At 39.5% G+C, this 18,426-nt stretch overlaps 1 protein-coding gene across 4 annotated transcripts in view; it reads right to left on the reverse strand.

The window, feature by feature from the left end:
- The window catches only part of MYO16 (myosin XVI), a 518,064-nt gene that overhangs the window by 402,568 nt on the left and 97,070 nt on the right, over positions 1-18,426 (reverse strand). The window contains exon 1 of one of the 4 annotated variants that reach the window (XM_075918604.2): positions 14,766-15,306. The exons of 1 other annotated variant lie outside the window; for it this stretch is intronic. In XM_075918604.2, coding sequence (XP_075774719.2) covers positions 14,766-14,793 — 28 coding nt within the window. In that variant the 5' untranslated portion in view covers positions 14,794-15,306. Of the gene's footprint in view, positions 1-14,765; positions 15,311-18,426 lie in introns of those variants that run through there. 2 more of the 4 variants (XM_075918634.2, XM_075918641.2) reach the window with 2 other exon arrangements.

Here is an 18,426-nt window from a genome sequence, read left to right on the forward strand (position 1 = left end):
GTGTGTGGGGGGGGAGAGGGGATCTGGGCTCTGAGCTCCCAGAAAGGGCGGGAGCTCAGACAAAAAGGGCAGAGCCTGGGGCAGCCAGCTTGGAGAATCACCCAAAGTGCACCATGCAGGCCACCAGGCAGCTCTCTGTGTTGCTGAGCACAGCCGGGAGCATGCAGCAAGGCAGTGCAGCAGCTGCTGCCACAGTAGCATGGGCTCCTTTGAATCGCTGGGCTCCAGGGCAACTGTCCCCTTTGTCTGCCCTCCCCACAGCAGCAGGTCCATCCAAAATAAATGGGTCTGAATTTTCAAATTTGAGAACCTAAAATTAAGAATCTAAATCCATCTCTAAGCAACTAAATGAAAGTGGCCTGCTGTTCAGAAAGGTCAGGCCCCTGCAACTCCCACTGATTTCCATGTACTGTCAACAAGAGTATATCATTCATTTAAAAAATAGCAACCAATCAAACCTAAACTATAATGCAATAAATTGAAGGGAATACAATATTTCCAATATATACTTACTCAAAGTGGTTAGCTAAATGCTTAAGATGGGTGTGAGAAAAGCCTGGGTTAATCAATAAATGACATTGAAAGTATGTTGCTAGTCTGCGATGTGTGTAAATCAGCTTTGCTTTTTTGTGTTCAATGGGGTTGTGCTAACTCTGAGCAGCTGGCCCTTTGGTATTATAGGTTGGTGATGATCCTGGTTAGAGAGCAGATGCTGATCATGAGATTAATGAACTCACCTTTTCATCAATGCACATAATTGCTAACCATGGTTATTTCCTTGCATATATTTGCTACAGAAGTGATATGCTGCTACCAAAAAGAAATTATTAAAAGCTCATTTATCATCGTTGCTAAGATGAAATCAATTTAGCTGCTGCATGAGAAATCAGTAATATCTACGCAACAGCCCAACTGAAGTTGCAAATGCCTGCACTGTAAAGTAATTCCTGTGATCAGAGGGGCCCTCTTAGTAAATCACAGTTTTGAAAAAAAGGAACAGAAGCACCAAGATTAGTGTAAATCCATCTCAGATTGCACTGGCAAAGTCAGCATTAAAATACTTGTATTTAAAAATCCTATGGTCAATATAGGAAAAATTACTAACAACTTCAAGAACAATCCTTTTACATATGTTAGGCTTTTTGCTGAAGCACACTACTCTTAACCACTCAACTTCAACAGCTGAAGTATTTTGGTTAGGTCAGCAGCACTGTGTTCAGTTTAGTAAAATGCCTTTGTTCTTTTTTTCAAAGCAGATGAACAGGGAGTTATAAATGTAAGTGTTATTTACCTTCATGTAAAGAATTCATTTAATGCCATGTTTCAGAGCAATGATTTGCACCTCAGCAAAGAAGTTGATCTGGCTGTCTTGTCCTTGGTTCTACAGAGCTCTTGTAGATGCAATTACAAAGTTAGGCTCCTTCAGTGACTTAATATACAAGGCTTCCTGTTTTTTCTGCTGAACACATTTATCTGCCTTTGCTAAAGAGGCATATTGAGCATGTTCAAATGACAGTCTCCTTATAAAGCCCTACTCCTGTATGCTTTTCTTCAGAAGCCCTTTGATGTGACTGGACTGATAAGCAGGAGCTGCAATCAATTTCCAGCCTGACACCAAGGAAAATAGTTACTTATTGGACACTATTAATCAACTCTACAGGCTTTCTAATAGACTCTATTGTAATCTATCTATCAGTGATTTAGTGATGCTACTGCAATATTTTATAAAAAGTTGTTATGTTTAAATCACTGACTCAACCATTTGGATATACCTTTGCAGGGATAGAAGGAAAACTGAATAATAAAGAACCAAATATAATGGTGGTTTCTATTTTGTCATTTATGACTAACGCCATGTAATACACTTGAACATATGGATTGTGTGTGTGTTAGCTAAGAATCATTAACTAGATACTAGCCAATCCAAGAAAAATAAATTTAACAATATGTTCATGCACAGGCCTTAAATGTAGTCAAATATTCATTTCTAACATGTGCAAAGGGATTCTTTCACTCTCTGAGAATGTGTGTATGCCCATGTGCATTTTTTTTAAAAAAAAATATGTATCCATGTGCAGACACACACATATGATATGGAAACAGGAGGAGGTCTCAATTCCAACTGTTTCACATGGGGCATATCCTAAAATAGGAGGCCCTATCCCAGTGGGCAGTGCTCAGAAACTGTGTGAACGCAGAGGAAATGAATGGGCACAATCTGCTAATGCTGATGCTGCTCAATATTGCAGATTGGAATGGCGCTGTCCTCACATGCTCTCTACTGCTGTTGCCCTTGCACAATCTCCTAGACGATGAGACAAGGACACACGCTGAATTCACAGAATAATCAATTTCAAGTACTCCCTCCCCTCAAATACATAAGCTGCTACAAAAGGGAAAAAAGGATTGTGGATTGTCTGATGGCACTGGAGTTTCTGATGGAAAGCTATTCCACGGTTGCCCAGCATAAAGATGTGCTAAACCAATCCCCCTGCACCTAACGTATGCAACTTGGCTTTGTTCAGGGGACAAAACTGGATAGGATTCAGATGCCAATCCACCAGCAACCTACAAGATTATAATATAGCCTCTGCTAATGGTTGTGGGTTCACCCTACTCTGATCCAGGACTGCCCCTGCCCTGAATTCTACAAGGGCATCCTTTAGGGAGGACAGGAGGGCTAACCTCCCCCTGCCCCGCCCCACCCCGCCATGCCATGCCCACTGACACTGCTTGTTGCTTACTGTTCCCTTTCTGTCATTGTGACAGAGCAAGAGGACAGGGCACAGTGTCCCTGCATCTCTCTTCCTCCTGACTGGCAGGGAGGGGGCAGAGCAGTAAGTGACCCATGCTGTCTGCTGTCCTCTCACACCCTGACAGTGATAGAAGGGGAAAAGCAAGCAACAAGCAGTGTTGATAGGAATCAGGGGGAGGCTTCAGACCACCTGCCCTTCAATAAGGATGCCCTGCCCCCCACTCTTTAACTACACAAACCCCAACCCTCTACCATGAGCCCCCCACACTCCATACCCCAAACTTAAATTTATTACAGGGAAGGACTACAAAAGTGCCTGTAAGAAATGTATGTTACTTTCACCCTTGTATAGGTGACTGCCCCCTGCCCCATCCTGATTTTTCACATTTGCTATGTGGTCACCCTATCAGACAAATAGGCAAGCAGAAAAAACTAATAAAGAAGAAAAACCTAGCTGATCTCAAAAGGAAAAGATGTTTGTGCCTTAAAAAGATACAGAATTTTTATAGGAGCAGTACATTCATGATTAAGCATTAATAATGTCAGAATGTCCAGGTTGTGACAACGTCAAGTTATTTGATCAGAAAATAATGGTCAAATGAATTGCATTAACTGTGCTACCGGACAGTTTTAATATTTCTCTCTTTATTTTCAAAATATTGGTTTAAAAAAGATTAGAAGAAAGAAAGCGAGTTAGTTCTTTCAGGTAGGTTTTCATCTTTTATAGTTTTCTTCAGTTACTCTTAGGCAAATGAACCCTATCACAAGAGTGAATTGGATTCTAAGAGGTAACTAGTGGACATTACATTCACAATTTGTTCTATTAACATACTGTACTCAATATTTGCTGTGACTCTCAAAGCCTCTACTGATTTACAGTTCTGGAAGCTCTGTCTGGATTTTAATATTCTAAACTTCTAAAATATAATTCCATCAAAAGCACATAAAAATTAAGAAGTTTGAAGCCTGAAGGTCCAACAAAAGGACAAAGGGCCTGGGCTTGCAGAAAGAAATCACAAAGGATAAGAAAGTAGGAGGGAAAGTGACTGCTAGAAAGTTTCTCCTTTTAACCTACACAGTCATCAGCTAGCTCTCTTGTCTTTTTTTTAATTGTTATGGGAACCAAAAATGCTGTTAAATACTGGGATAAATACCGGGGAGAGAGAGGAGTTATTTAAATGCAAATGTGAACACAAGAACAAATGTCTATAAGATGCCCCTTCTAAGGAGGCAAAAATTCTAAATGGCTTCAAGATTAAGCTTGATAAAATTATGGAGTGGACAGCATTACAGATCTGCTTACACTGACATGTGACCTATTGGTGACTGCCAAAAATTGTCAACTGCCAGTGACGGGACAGTAGTTAGAGAGGCTAGAGAATTCTTTCTTAGGTGGCAGGCTGCTGGGGCTTGCACAATTGCATAGTCTAACTGATCACCATATTTAGGGTTGGGAAGAAACTGCCCTCCCAGGTCAGTTTGGTAAAGACTCTGGTTTTTTTTGTTTCTTTAATTTTCTCTGTATCACTGAGAACAGGTCACTGCAGGTTTAAACTAGTGTCAATGCTGAAACATGAAGTCTTTACATCTTGATTTGAGGACTTCAAAGTAACTCAGCTAGAAGTTATGGGGTCTATTACAGGAGCTAGTGGGTGAGGTTCTGTGGCCTACAATATGCAGGAGTCAGACTAGATAATTTGATAGTCCCTTCTGACCTTAAAGTTATGAATCTAAGACTTATCTTTGATATATTTTTCAGTTTTAGGCAACATTTTACTAAATTGAGGTGATAAAAAAGAACGGGGTTACATAGCCTCTGGGACTGAATGAAAAAGAAATGTTAAAAGAATTAAATATGAATATTTTTGTAAGTATTAGCTAAGGATGACCATGATAACAGATATTTGAACAAAGTGGACAGTAAAGATTGACTGACCATAATGAAAATGAAAAGAGTTAGGAGTAATGGGCTCAATTTAACACAGAAAAATTGTAAGCTGAGTAAAAAAAACACTTGTACAGAGTGAGATTCTTAGCTTATTGAATAAGCTCTCAGGGGAAGGGATGAAAGCCTCTTTGCCTGGCACAGAGCATAATGGATAAAAGCAGACTGGATAAAAATATTAATAAAAGTACACTGCGAAATGATGAACTTGTGGACTAATGGTCAAGATGACCTCCTAGTTTTCAGTCTGCAGATTCTCTAAACCTGTTTCTCATCTGCTCTGGCCCTTTAATGCCACCATACAGCAGACGAAGCAGACCCCTGGAGAATACTGCTGGCATAAGAAAATTCTCCACTTGGCACTCAATAGGAGGAAGAATACTACTCTCTCCTCAATACCAACTCGCATTGTAGAGGTATATACTGCGGTAAGGAGCAGGGAATGTTTAGGGCTTGGCTGGTGTGCGAAGTGCTCTGGCTATTCGGAGCTGTCCCCTTGGGTTTTATGAATGATTGTAGATTACTAAAACCTTTAAGCTGCTCTAACATAAATCATGAGGTGGGACAAGCTTCCAGATACTGTGATAATAGAGGATACGGAAAATGGCTAAAACCACTACCCCATTTATCCTTCTCAGTCTGTGTTTGTGCCAATGGGCATATGATTCTATAGCATGAGTGGAAATTAGCCTCTTTAAAGAGGGTACAGATGATCTCTGTATGACAGTTCATAGTTATATTCAAGAATACACAAGGTGTTCAGGGATGCAATAGCAATAGCCATGTGAACTATCATCCTTCTGAGAAAAAGAGAAGCCAACAAATTGAAGGTCCTCATTGAACAAGGAATATTGAAAAAAACCACATAGACAAGCACATAGGATCAACACAGGAAAACTCCAATTTCCCGCATTGTGCAAATAAATGGACATCGCACAGATGATTCATCAAAGCTACGAAAGAAATAACAGCAGAGAAAATTGATCCTGCTCCCTATATCAGATGTTGCTTCAAATTCATTATCTGTCTATAGCCAAATAAATTAACACAATCTGGACCTCAGATCTTGTGCAAAGTAACACTACACTAAAGAGACAGGAAAATAGGATTTCTGTTAGATTGGTTCAACCCAAAATTTATCCTCTGCCTAAAACAATGATTTCTGTTTGAAAGTGTTCTCTGATGGCAGAAAGCTCACACATTTTAAAAGGAGGATAGCAGAAATCTTCACATCCCATCCCCTTCACTTGGGAGCTCGACAATAAACCCTGAGCTTGTGTGCTGTGCCATCCTGTCCACATTTCCTGCCAGATCCATTCTTGTAAGGTAATAAGAGATTAAAACTGACAAACTCCCAGCTCTCTAATTCACCATACAGACCAGTAATCTTGTCAAATTTAGACCCTTGTCACCATGCAAAAATGGAACTGGCAGACAGCATGGATGGCAGCATGTAGACAGCATGGCCAAACTTGCACATGGACATCTGCAAATCACAACAGACCAAACATTCTGTCTTTCCCATTGTCACACCAAGCAGCTGGAATTTTAATACAGAACAGATTTTCTTTTGAGGAACTTATTTTAATATTTGGAGTATCAACCAATATATATATTGTGACAGACCCAGGCCAGCTGGCTGACGCACACTGATGGAAGGAAGACATGCTAGGGCTTGAGTGAACCACTTTCTTTTCCCTGAGTAAAGAAAAGCTCAAAACCTGGCTGCAGCATAATCAGGCAGGCACCTGGAGTCATTTAAAACTTGCTAGAAGCTACAGGTTGATTAGACACCTGCAACTAACTAAGGCCTATGGTGCCACTTTTAAAGGGCTCTCCCCAGGCAAAGAAGGGGGAAGGAAAAGAGTAAAGGATAGGAAGGAGAAAGTGCTGTGTGGGTGGAGGACTAACAAGCAGGTACCAAAGGAAAGGTACTGGGAGGGATTGTTTGGGGAAGTGGCCCAGGGAAAGGCTGCCAGATTGAGAGTGACAGTAACTCTGCCTGTTGCCCCTGCCTTAGAGTCCTCCCCACAACTTCTAAATCTCTGCCTTGAGAAGGGAGATCAGCACTACAGGGGAGAGTTTACCACAAACTTATGAACTAGTCTGCCATGAGTAATGATGCACTAGGTTGTGACTCCTGCCTCTAGTAAAGAAAAACAGGCCATATGGAGCCCCCCCCCCTCCAATTTTACCCAACATTGCTTGGGTCTTTCATTTGAATAAGTTATGTTTTCTTCATTTAAATCAATATTCTGGGGTGGGACTAGGGATGAGGAACTCAGTGTGCAGGCTGCCCCTGGGAAAGAGGACAACCGCAGCTCACTCTCAACACAGCAGCTTCGGGCTAGCTGAAATGCACTTGTCCATCTGCTGCAGCTGCAGTGGGTAGAGCTGGGGAAGGAGTGCATGTCGCCCAGCCTGGGAGACAGACAAACTCTCTGAAATATACAGTAGACAGCTGTCCTTTTCTCCATCCCTGCCATCTGCTGGCCCAATGGGGTTATAGCTGTCCCGGTCCCCATCTCTGGACCCTTGCTGCCCCTTATGGTAATTCTACAGTATAACTGTTCCTCCTGCCAGACCTCTCCCTTCATTTCTCATACAATGGAATCAAATTCCAGGAAAATCTCATTGTCTTAGCACAGCCAAACCCCAACCTTGCTTTTAGTATGATAAGAGGAAGCTTCAGACTAAATGTGGTGCTCCTAGCTCTTTTCATTTAGAAGGAGTTCTTAAATAAATGGACTCACAGACAGACATGTGCACAAACTCTCTGAAAGAGAGAGAGAGAGAGAGAATTTGTTTTAAGTAATGACCAAATATGAAAGCTATCAACTTTGACAATGTTCTTTTATAGATAAATATAGGTTTAAGAATAATCCTAGTACACCAAACAGGGTGGCAATTTATTTTATTTCTGACCACACTAAACCAGACTAGTCCAGTATAGACACAAACTATTTTCTTGGAATTCAATCTAAATTCTCTTTTTCACTGAGGCTATGTCTAGACTGCAGGCTTATTTCAAAAGAGGCTCTTTCGAAAAAGCATCTTTCGAAAGAGCCTCTTTCAAAAGAGCGCGTCTAGACTGCAGGCGGATCTTTCGAAAGAGAAATCCGCTTTTTCGAAAGTGAGCACCCAGTGAGTCTGGATGGTCTCTTTCGAAGACGGCCTCTTTACATTGAAGAACGCCTTCTTTCGAAAGAGGAACTTTCGAAAGAAGGCGTTCTTCCTCGTAAATTGAGGTTTACCGCCATCGAAAGAAAAGCCGCGTTCTTTCAATATAATTTCGAAAGAACGCGGCTTGAGTCTGGACGCAGGGGAAGTATGATCCCCAGGTCAGGACCCAGAGTAGTGGGTGGGCACAGGTTTTCCCGCATTTTCCCCCCACTTGCCACTAAGGCAAGTGGCCATTGAAGAGCTGCAGTTTGCCACTGAGGACTGCAGTTGGCTGCTAGGGCAAGTGGCGGGCAAAAGACTGCTGGTTCCCTAGAAGGCAGGGGAGAATGGAGATGGGCATTGCTAGAAGACTTTATCTTGAACAGGTCACCAAAGATCCTTGGGGCGATGTGAGTCCATAGCAGAAGATATGGTGGCAGGATACCACCAGAGGAGGGCACTCTGCAGAAAGACTCGACTAATTCTCATAGGGTGTGTCTAGACTACAGGGTTTTGTCGACAAAAGTGGACTTTTGTCGACAAAACTAAACCTGCATCTACACTACCGCTGAGTTCTGTTGACATAATGTTGACAGAACTCAGCAGTTTTGTCGATGCTGGTAAACCTCATTTTACGAGGAATAACGCCTTTTGTCCACAGAGTTCTGTCGACAGAAGGCATTATTGCATCTAAACTGTCCTTTGCGTCCACACTGTTATGTCGACAAAGCAGCTTGCTTTGTCGACAGAACTGAATGTAGTCTAGATGCTCTTTGTCAACAGAAGCTTTGTCGACAGTATCTGTCGACAAAACTTCTGTCGACAAAACCCTGCAGTCTAGACGTACCCATAATGTCCAGCCAGAGGCTTCACAACAATGGGTCTGCCCCATTACAATACTATCACTTACTTTCTAAATATATAGCTAATTCTACTCTGGTTTTAAGGTTGCTCTACTGTGCAGGTCCCAGTTACAGATTTCAGTTGACAGATTTGGAGGAAAAAAAAGGATTGATCAGTGTCTTAGGTATGCAAAAAAATAAAACCCTGAAACTTGTTTTAACATTATAGTGAAAATGGGTTATGTTTGTACTATTTCAAATACAGAAGAATGGAGATATGCAATGCCATTTTCTGTTCTGCAGTAATTTTTGCCTCAGAAATGTGCTATCAGAACCTTAATGTTTCATGCATGCTGTGCAATATGGTGAGAAAGTATGTTACTTTGACCTTTACATTGCCCTTTCATTTTATCTTCTGGATACTCATATTTCTTTGCTGCCTATAGAATCCTACCCTACAAGGAAGACAAAAGCAGCCTGAATGTGAAGAAATGTGGGATTTTAAGCATATTAAAAGTACAAGTAATGGTCTTTCACAAAAATGTGGTGCCTCATTCACATTTTAGATTTTAAAATGGGAATAATGATAGAATAAAAATCTATCCTGGGGATGATTATAGTTTGCATGGCACATGTTACATATAGAACCTATAAAGTTTGAAATCCTGTGACCCTCAAAATGTCCAGCTAATGGTAATTGCTTCCCTTGCTGTTTATTCCATCATGTACTTAAGACTAAAAAATGTAGTAAATATCTTCTTTTCATAATCTGCAAATACTTTTCTAATCAATTAATTGAAATTGTAGGCGAGAGTGTTACACATACACTTAGCCCCCTTTCTCTCATACACACACATATTTTCAAAGTTGTGTGCCTAATTCATATTTAGTTATCTAAATAAGCAGTCTGCTTTTCAAGATCAGAACATCCAGAATCTTCTGTGGAAGCCAGTAGTAGCTGCTGTATGCTTCACACTTCTATAAAACTGTTCATATGAAGATATGCAGAAATGCCAGTATTGCCAATCTAAAGCTTCCTTCCTGAAGTACTAAATTTGAAGTTCTTTTTTATTTCTGATGTAGAGAAAAGCTATGATCTCAACAATGAAGACTAGAAAATTCCCTTAAGAAAAGAAAGGAAAGCTAAGATTCTCTCAGTCATATACATCCAAAAATTGGAGAAATCATCCAACATTCTGAAAGTCATGATAAAATCATAACTATGGGCAGCACTTAGTTGGGTTGCAGGCTAGGTTTAGAGAGAGAAAGTGGATAGTGGGTGTAGTGCTGCCAGTAGCCATGGCCAAGGGAGAAAGGAACTTGTATGTTTAACTTTTAATTTAAAACAATGTGGTTTTGCTTCATTCATTCATTCAGATACCACCAATACTCCTATTTTATGCTAATGCTGACTAACACATTCTGCTCTTTTAAGCCACTGTTTTACATTTCTTATACTTTACATTTTTAGCTGTCAAGATCAAATGAGAAGTCGTTTGTGTTATCCTGTTATCTCTTTTCATTCTTTTTCATTTATAGACTGCTCAGAGCATTAGCTGGACACCCAAAAGGTTTTTTATAAATATAAAACAGCTAATATTTCCTCACCATAACTGGTGGTCAAACTGAACAAATAATTTGCGTTTAATAGCTTATTCCAGCATTGTGAAGATGAAGATTTGAATATTGTGACTCAGTTCCCCCCCGAATCATGATTGTTTTTAAATAAGAACGTTGGGGTTCATCTTACTTGTCACCTGGTTTCTGATCTTACAGGGGGCACTCAGTTCATCTCTTCAAACTTTTGTCTGCATCCATAAGGTCTAGATATTAGGCTAATTTTTAAATAGAAGCTGAGTCTTTTCTTTCTTTTCTAGTGGCTTTACAAGACTGTATGTGTACACACACACACATAATACACCCAGGGTGGCTATACACAGTTAATCTGTCTCAGTTTTCTAATTGGACCCCCTTGAGAGGAATCTCCTTCTACCTCTCCCAACCTCAGCAGCAGCTGAAAGGCTGTTTCAGTCTTTCCCACCATCCCATTGCAATAATACTTGTAACCTTATTCTATAGTCACTCTGTCTCAAGCATGTACAACAAAAAATAAGCTTTCCCTACAACCATACTGCATATATTACATAGCGCTTTCACTGTGGAACTATAGTTAGCTGATACTATAATGACATTATAAGCTACAGTGTAGAGGGGTCTAGAGGGTAAAGCCCTTATCTAAGAGCCAGAAAACCTCGCTTCTATTCACAGATCTGCCACTGACCATCTGTATGATTGAACAAATCATTTTATTTCCATGTCCTCTGTTTCCCCATTAGTGGTGTGTAAAATGTAGAACGTCATTTTTGTGGCACACCAGATATTAAAAGCATAGATAAATGAAATATTGGCTCTGGCTCAACCTTGGAAAGAGAGAAATGACATTAGTAGAAACAAGGGAAAAAACTCTGAAGCATTTGCCAATTATTTAACCTCACCATGCACTGTGAACAAGGGCATTAACACACAGATTGTCAGCACAGTGTGAAGCCTTTGGTCATTACTGCTCCTAGTCACACAGAGGTGGTTAGGATTTCCTTTTTCCATATTAGACTAACCAGGAAGCCACACTCTTCCTTTTTAGATCTATCAAGAGACACACTTTCGACTTAATGAAATTTCGACACTACAACTCACTCTACTGAATGGAACTACCACAAAAAAGGCTTAAGTTGTTGCAGTATGTAGTGGTGCCAATTTTGGCTGAACATATTTCTGGAGATTTCATCACATGACATAATCTTTAATTAAAGATTAATCTTTAATGCCTGGAGACTCCAGGGCAATCCTGGAGGGCTGGCAAATCTAGCAGCATGTAGCAGCACAACTCCTCAGAAACAGCTGACAGGAATATCTCACACCTGTGCTTCCTAAACTGCACTGGCTCCCCACTCATTACATAACTGAATTCAAGGTCCTGATTTTAAACCACAAAGAATTTTTTGGATTGGGCACTCACTATTTCACACATCATCTCACCTTCACAGTTTTCCCATATGGCTTCTGCTGATGTAACTGCCCCTTCTCATGGAGGCAGGAGTTATTAAGCTGACAGGAGAATTCTCTCCCATTGGTTTAGAGTAGCTTCACCACAAACACTCCAACTAAACTAACTCACTGTAAATCTTGCGTACATTTAGTCAGTCATACTTAATTTTTTAACACATTTAACATTCCCAGCAGTGCAGACTGGAGTCAAAGCTAATACTGTATCTTTGAAGGAAAAAACCAAATTATGTGAGGGAGAGGGTTAAACAAAGGTGAAATCTCTTATAATATGTCATTTACTGCAATTAATTTTCTCTAACTGAAGTGTCTTTCCCCCAGATCCTATGTGGTAATTGGGAGCTAGATGTTTCAGGCAGTTACTGAACTAACTATGCACCTTTGGGAAACTAGGTTCAAATCCTTACTTGTCACCAGTAAAAATGAATTGGGTGCTCTCTTCCTAGTTCTTTACATGATTGGCATGAATGGAAGTCTCTCACTCTCTCTTGTACGTGCACGCTTAAGTGAGATAAAAGACTAGAATAGTGGTGTTTCAGTAAGGGTGTGACTAGGTTCAGATATTCATATCACAGTATTTGCATGTGTTGATCTGAGCCAGCCCCTTAGCTGGTGTGAGTTGGCATAGCTCCACTGACTTCACTAGTATTTAGGAAACAGGGTTAAATATATATTATGAGAGTTATGTCACTCTGGGAGAGTGTAGAAGCAAGGTGCTTTGCATTATTTGCAAAATAACATTAATTTGCACAGTTGCATGTCATATCATTCAGCACGAGAGAAGAATGGCACCCAGCAGAGTGCAGATGTCATGTAGCATTCCCCTTCTATCACTGTTCTCTATGCCAGGGATGGAATGTGGCTTGCAACAGCAGATAGCCAAACAGAAGATGCTGCAGCAACTGTCAGCAGGAACAGTAATAGCTTTGAGCAGTAAAGGTATTTGGCTACAAAATCAGAAGGCCAATAGCAGTGGCAGCATGAGCTGTTCAAGCAGGCAGAAAGGGATGTGTTAGGGATTGAGAGCGTAGGAGTATTTTTTTTTATTTGGCTTTTGCTGGTGCTTGTGTGAAATATATTTAAGGCTTTGGCTATGCTGCTCCCTATCTTATGGAAATGGGGGATCATGGTAGCTTAGCTGAAAACAGTATGATGGCAGATGGCAATAAAGCGCTAGTAACTGCAGTGGAAGGCATCAGCATTGGCAGCTCTGGACACAATCTGGGCAAGATGCAGAGACAAAACAGAGAAGTGAATGCTCTATGTAGTGTGTGCTTGAATTTAACCAAGGATTACATCTCATTTTCACAGCCTCCCCATGACAAGAGTACATTTAGTGAATGTAGGAATAGCCAATGAAAACCACTAATGCTACTGCTTATGTCCAGTAAAAACAGAACAGCATTTGCCCTCTTCCTCCTTTCCTTTCACTTGTCTGCAGAGGCTCATAGCATTTACTTCAGAAACGTAAACTACAAACAAAATGATAGAGCCACACATCATGAGGAATTGTTAATGTGTTGGGTTTTCTGTATCTGTAATTTGCATTTTTTTTAAATTATCCTTTTCCTACTACCAAAAAAACCTTAAAATGAGCTTTGTGCAAACATGTTTTGTCTAGTTCTCTCTCATACACAGAAACCAGCAGCTCAACAGATAAATCACATAAGTCACAGAACACAAAGTCAGATTCTAACCACTGATTGGTTAGGATATTTTCCCGGGATCTGAGAATATTTGCATCATTACTGCCACCCTGTCCTCTCCTCTATCCCAAACCTATCTCTGTGTTTTGATCCCAATTGTCTCCAAGCCAAATAAATAAATAAATAAGACCAGCAATATCATTTGGCATATTAGTCTGCAGAGTGAAGAGTCATTACTTTGTCTCCTCCTCCACAGCTGCAGGCAGATTTGAAGGTGCATTGCTAAAGCTATGTGGAGAAGCTGATGCTTTTTCTTGCATTACAAAAAATACTGACAGGGTACTTTTACTCCATACCAGGAACACTGAAGAATAACATTCTTCATTTCTTAACAATATTATGCTATTTTAAAAATAGTCCCAGCAGTGACCTTCAGTGCACTTGTGTCAACAAAGACCATAATCCAGCAAGAAAACCTTTTTCAGCAATGTACCATTTGTCATCACAAGACAATGACGTTAACACTAGAAGTCTGAAGTTTTCAAAGTCCTTTGTAGAAAAGCTCCACAGCTAGCAAAACATTTGTAGTTCAGCACAAAATGTAAAATGATGATAATTACTTAGTCTGCTGTGTCACCTCTTATTATTATGTTATTTCTAATAACATTGCATTTTTTAAATACATGAATTTGCTCATAATATACCATCAGGCACGCAGTTATGAAAAAAAAACCACTCTTGTTAGACACAGCAAATGAGATAAGAAATTGCTCTACACTGAACCAATGTACTCTGATCCTAATCGGAGTCTTCTAGAGCTGCAGTATTCCTGATTCAAGGATAAAAGTTTATTTTTGAGTCTGTCCCACAGAATGGTTGCATTTTGCAGATTTAAACACTAATGGGGTGCATACAGCACTGATGTATGGTAGAGAATGAAAGTTTTCATTATAGCTTTATTTTCATTTGTATTAATCCTGTTGGGTACCAGAGACAGATTGTCCTTGAAGGTACCCATAACATAGTCCTATGTCTCAGATGTTTCCTGTCCTTGGGTATTTTCTCCAATGACTGTTTAAGTATATAAATAAAGAAGTTTGAAAAGCTAATAATATGGGCTTTAGAATTGGAACTGACCCACACAGTGAAGTCTCAGTACACAACAGAAAGGAAAAACATTATACACTGCCTGCATATATTCACAAGCTAAGTAACAACTCCCTTCCATTATTATCAAACTGATATCATGCAGTATCTGCCTTAATACTTTTTGCATAGGCAGTAAACACAGATACCTCAAAAAACAAAACAAGGGACTGTTTTAAAATCAAAATAACCATTTTGTTACTTACAGCACTTGATAAAATGATAATGAGACATTCTTTCATCTCAGACTGTAGTCTTCCTACTGATTTCAGCATTCTCTTCTGCTATAACTGTCATGCATAGGAAATGCATTATTTAGAACCTTTCCTCAGGTATCCAGTTTACCTCAGAATACATTATTTAATGTAGCTTCTGTTCCAAGATCTTGCAGAGGCTTCCAAGTCATTCTCACCCAGCTGCTGGAGTTAAGATAAACCTCTGTGTCTTGAACCATGACTATTGCACGTGCTATTGTAACACACTTGATTGACACTCCTCCTAATCCCACATTCCCCGGAATAGTAAGATTTAATTGGCGTGCACTTGCAGCCACATTTTTCCAGCACTGAGGTGTGCTGCTGCACTGCGGCTCTCACAGTCCTGTCAGTTAATGGCTTTTCAATAGCTTTCAAATGGCAGTTTGATGAAACTAAGCTTGATGAGTGAGCTCGAATGATGTAGCAGAACAAGGGATCTTAAATCTTATTTATTCACATTGTCTGTGATCCAAATGTGACTGGATTCTTAGCTGGTGTTCAAATGGAATTATTTTTAGTTGACACCAGTTGCTGTATGAATAGGAAATTGATACAGGTTACCAGAAATAACCTTTCAGCAGCACAGATCATAATGTTAGTTTGCTATAAGGTGAAAATGAGGACATAGCTCACAGAAACCTCCTGAAGCTCCAGGTTTGTTTGAGGGCTTGTTTTAAATGAGATTAAATGTGTTTGTGTTTGTATTCTTTAACCTCTTCTTATTTTGCCACTTCTTTGAAGTCTGTAGTGAATTGCATCTATATTTATGGTTGGACTATTTCTGACTATACTAGAATTCAGAAGAAAAGAACTGTAAGGTTTACATATTGATCTCATAACAAATATGTGTTTTTCTAATGATATTTAACAATTAAAAATCTAATTATAAGAAAAATGTCTAAGAAAATATAATCAACTATCAATATATAATAAACTGCATTAAGTGGAAATTAATGTCTATATATTTAGTCACCTGACCTCCAAATAACAGTTGCCGCATACTGATGTATTACCCAGCATGTTCTGAGTTGTTTAAGGGCATACAAAAGGCAGACCTGCATTGTATTTTAAATAAACACTCAAACTCCATTGTTGTACAAGTGAAATATGGACATCTGGCTAATACTATTTGGAGAATGCTATAGCAGCAAAATCTGTACTAAAATGTCAATTATTTATATAGCATTTTAAAGAAAACGATGCTCGGAGAATATTAAGGTACTTGAACATGAGGAAATGATTTTGCTTCCTCTGTGCTGGGGTGGGCAAATATCAGCCCATGGGCCAGATCTAGTCCACCACATTTAGCCCCTGGTGGTCTTCTACTGCTATATTTACCTTGGCCTCCACAGGCATGGGAGATTGCAGCTCCGGTTAGCTCTCATTGGCTAGGAATGGCAATCCACAACCAAGAGAAGTTGCAGTCACTGATACCTATGGAAGTACAGGTAAATTTAGGGCTAACCCTGACAAACCACCACCATTTTATTTCCCACCCCAATCTAGACCATGCACCATTATTATTTCTCCGTGCAACCCCATCTTGTAAAGTCAGTCTGATTGGCCAGTCACAAATAGAATTAATGCTTATCTGAAACACTGTTACTCAGTCTTAAGCTCACATGTCATTTTTAACAGATAAGTACAGTATAGAGCATGTCTACTTCATCAGTAATGATTACTAATTCAAATGTTATTAGCTATCCTATAATCTTCTAACAAGGTGGCCTGATGTATGTTAGGGTTTAGAATTAGGATTTATGGTTAATGTTAATGTACATGTACATGCTCCCTACTGTACTTGTCTGTTAAAAATGGCATGTGTGCTTAAGACTAAGTAAAAGTGTTTCAGATAAACATTAATTGACACCCAGTGATCAATTAGTGACCCCCTTAGATGAAAACTCAGTTCGGATCTAATGGCTAACTATTGCACTTCAGCTCTGAGGTGTGATCAGCATAACAATTACTTTGCATGAGTTACAGTTATTTATTTCCTTCCAAACTATATTTCTTTAAAATAAAATAAAATACAGGAATGAACAAAGGAAATAAGTCAAAAACAACAATGAAATCTCATTACCATATGATCTAAAACTCAACTGTTGGCCCAAAGAATCAAAGTAATTCATTTTTCAGCATCTCTCTGACTTTCAAACAGTACCTTGACATTTTTGGTCCATATCTATTTATAAAATATTTAGTCACAGTCCATGAGTAAAAGTCACAAATCTGACAAAAAAGTCTTTTCAGGAATCATTCTGGTGGTAACATTCTTGATAGGATCAACCATGATGTTGTTGTGAAGTAGAAAGATTGGCTTTTTTAACAGAAGTATGTCTTTACCAATTCACACTGACTAAAAGCAGTGCAATTTTGTGTAAACTCTTCAGCAAGATGGATCATGGAAGTGCCAAAAAGGCCATTGTTTTCAGACATAGAAGAATTAGAGCTGTGATAACATGTCAGATTAACGGTTGACCCAAATGTGGAAAAAATTTTACTTGCATCTTCTTCATTTGTGAATCCAACATGTATACATAAAAACTGTGTCTGCAATCTGAGAGAAACAGAAAGGGAAATTTGCTATTATCTGCTAAGGATAGACACTGTATTTGGTGCTGTAATGAAAATAGAGAGGAAGCGACCCAGCCTAAAAATAATAGAATGTTCAGAACAGAAACTGAACTTAATAACATTGCAAACAATGGAACAACTCCAGATTTACTTCTACTATAAGCAGAATCCAATTTCACCGAAAGACATAACATACACTCCCCTTCACAAATGATATTTGCACTTTAGATCATACTAGATTTACTTAGCATTGCTTGGGCCCTTAAATAAGTTTGTTTTTTCTTTAAATCATTGTACTGGGGTGGAGCTGGAAATGAGGGGCTCAGTGTGCAGGCTGCCCCAGGGTAGAAAGGATAACTCTAGCTCTTTCTCACCACAGCTGTTTGTGGCCAGGGGAGAAGTATATGTCCATGGCTGCTGATGCATGTCTCTCTCCCAGCTGAGGGACAAACACACAGACAAACAGACACACAGATAAACTCTCTGAAATATATAGTAGATAGCTGTTCCTTTCTTCCCCCCTGCAGGTGTCTCATTCCCCATGTCTGGCCCTTGATGTCCCCATGTGCTCATTCTGCAGTATAACTGTTCCTCCTGCAAGACCAATCCCTTTCCATTTTATGAGAAACAGTTGAATTCCAAGCATATCCCATTATCCTGGTACAAAACCAAACCCTTCCCTTGCTTTAAATTCTGATAAGAGGAAGCTACATACCAGATTTGGTGGGTCTAACTCTTGTTGCTTAGGAAGAGTTCTTGAACAAATGGACTCACAGATGCATGGACAGATGGACAGACAGATACACATTTCTAAAATATATAGTAAGACATATATTTTTCCTTTTCGTGTATCAGGTGCTTGCTATATACTTATCACTGATTGGCTCTATGTATGTGGGTTGTAAGGAAGAATTTAAAGTCAGAGGCTGATTCCTTACTGTATTGCTGGTAAGGATGAGTTTTGGCATAAATGTGAGGGCAGTGTGCAAAACAGCACAAAAACAAGAATGAAAGAATCATGGAATCATAGGAG

The sequence above is a fragment of the Pelodiscus sinensis genome, chromosome 1, assembly GCF_052426305.1.
Source record: "Pelodiscus sinensis isolate ZL-2025 chromosome 1, ASM5242630v1, whole genome shotgun sequence".
In the NCBI taxonomy this organism is placed as follows: domain Eukaryota; kingdom Metazoa; phylum Chordata; order Testudines; family Trionychidae; genus Pelodiscus; species Pelodiscus sinensis.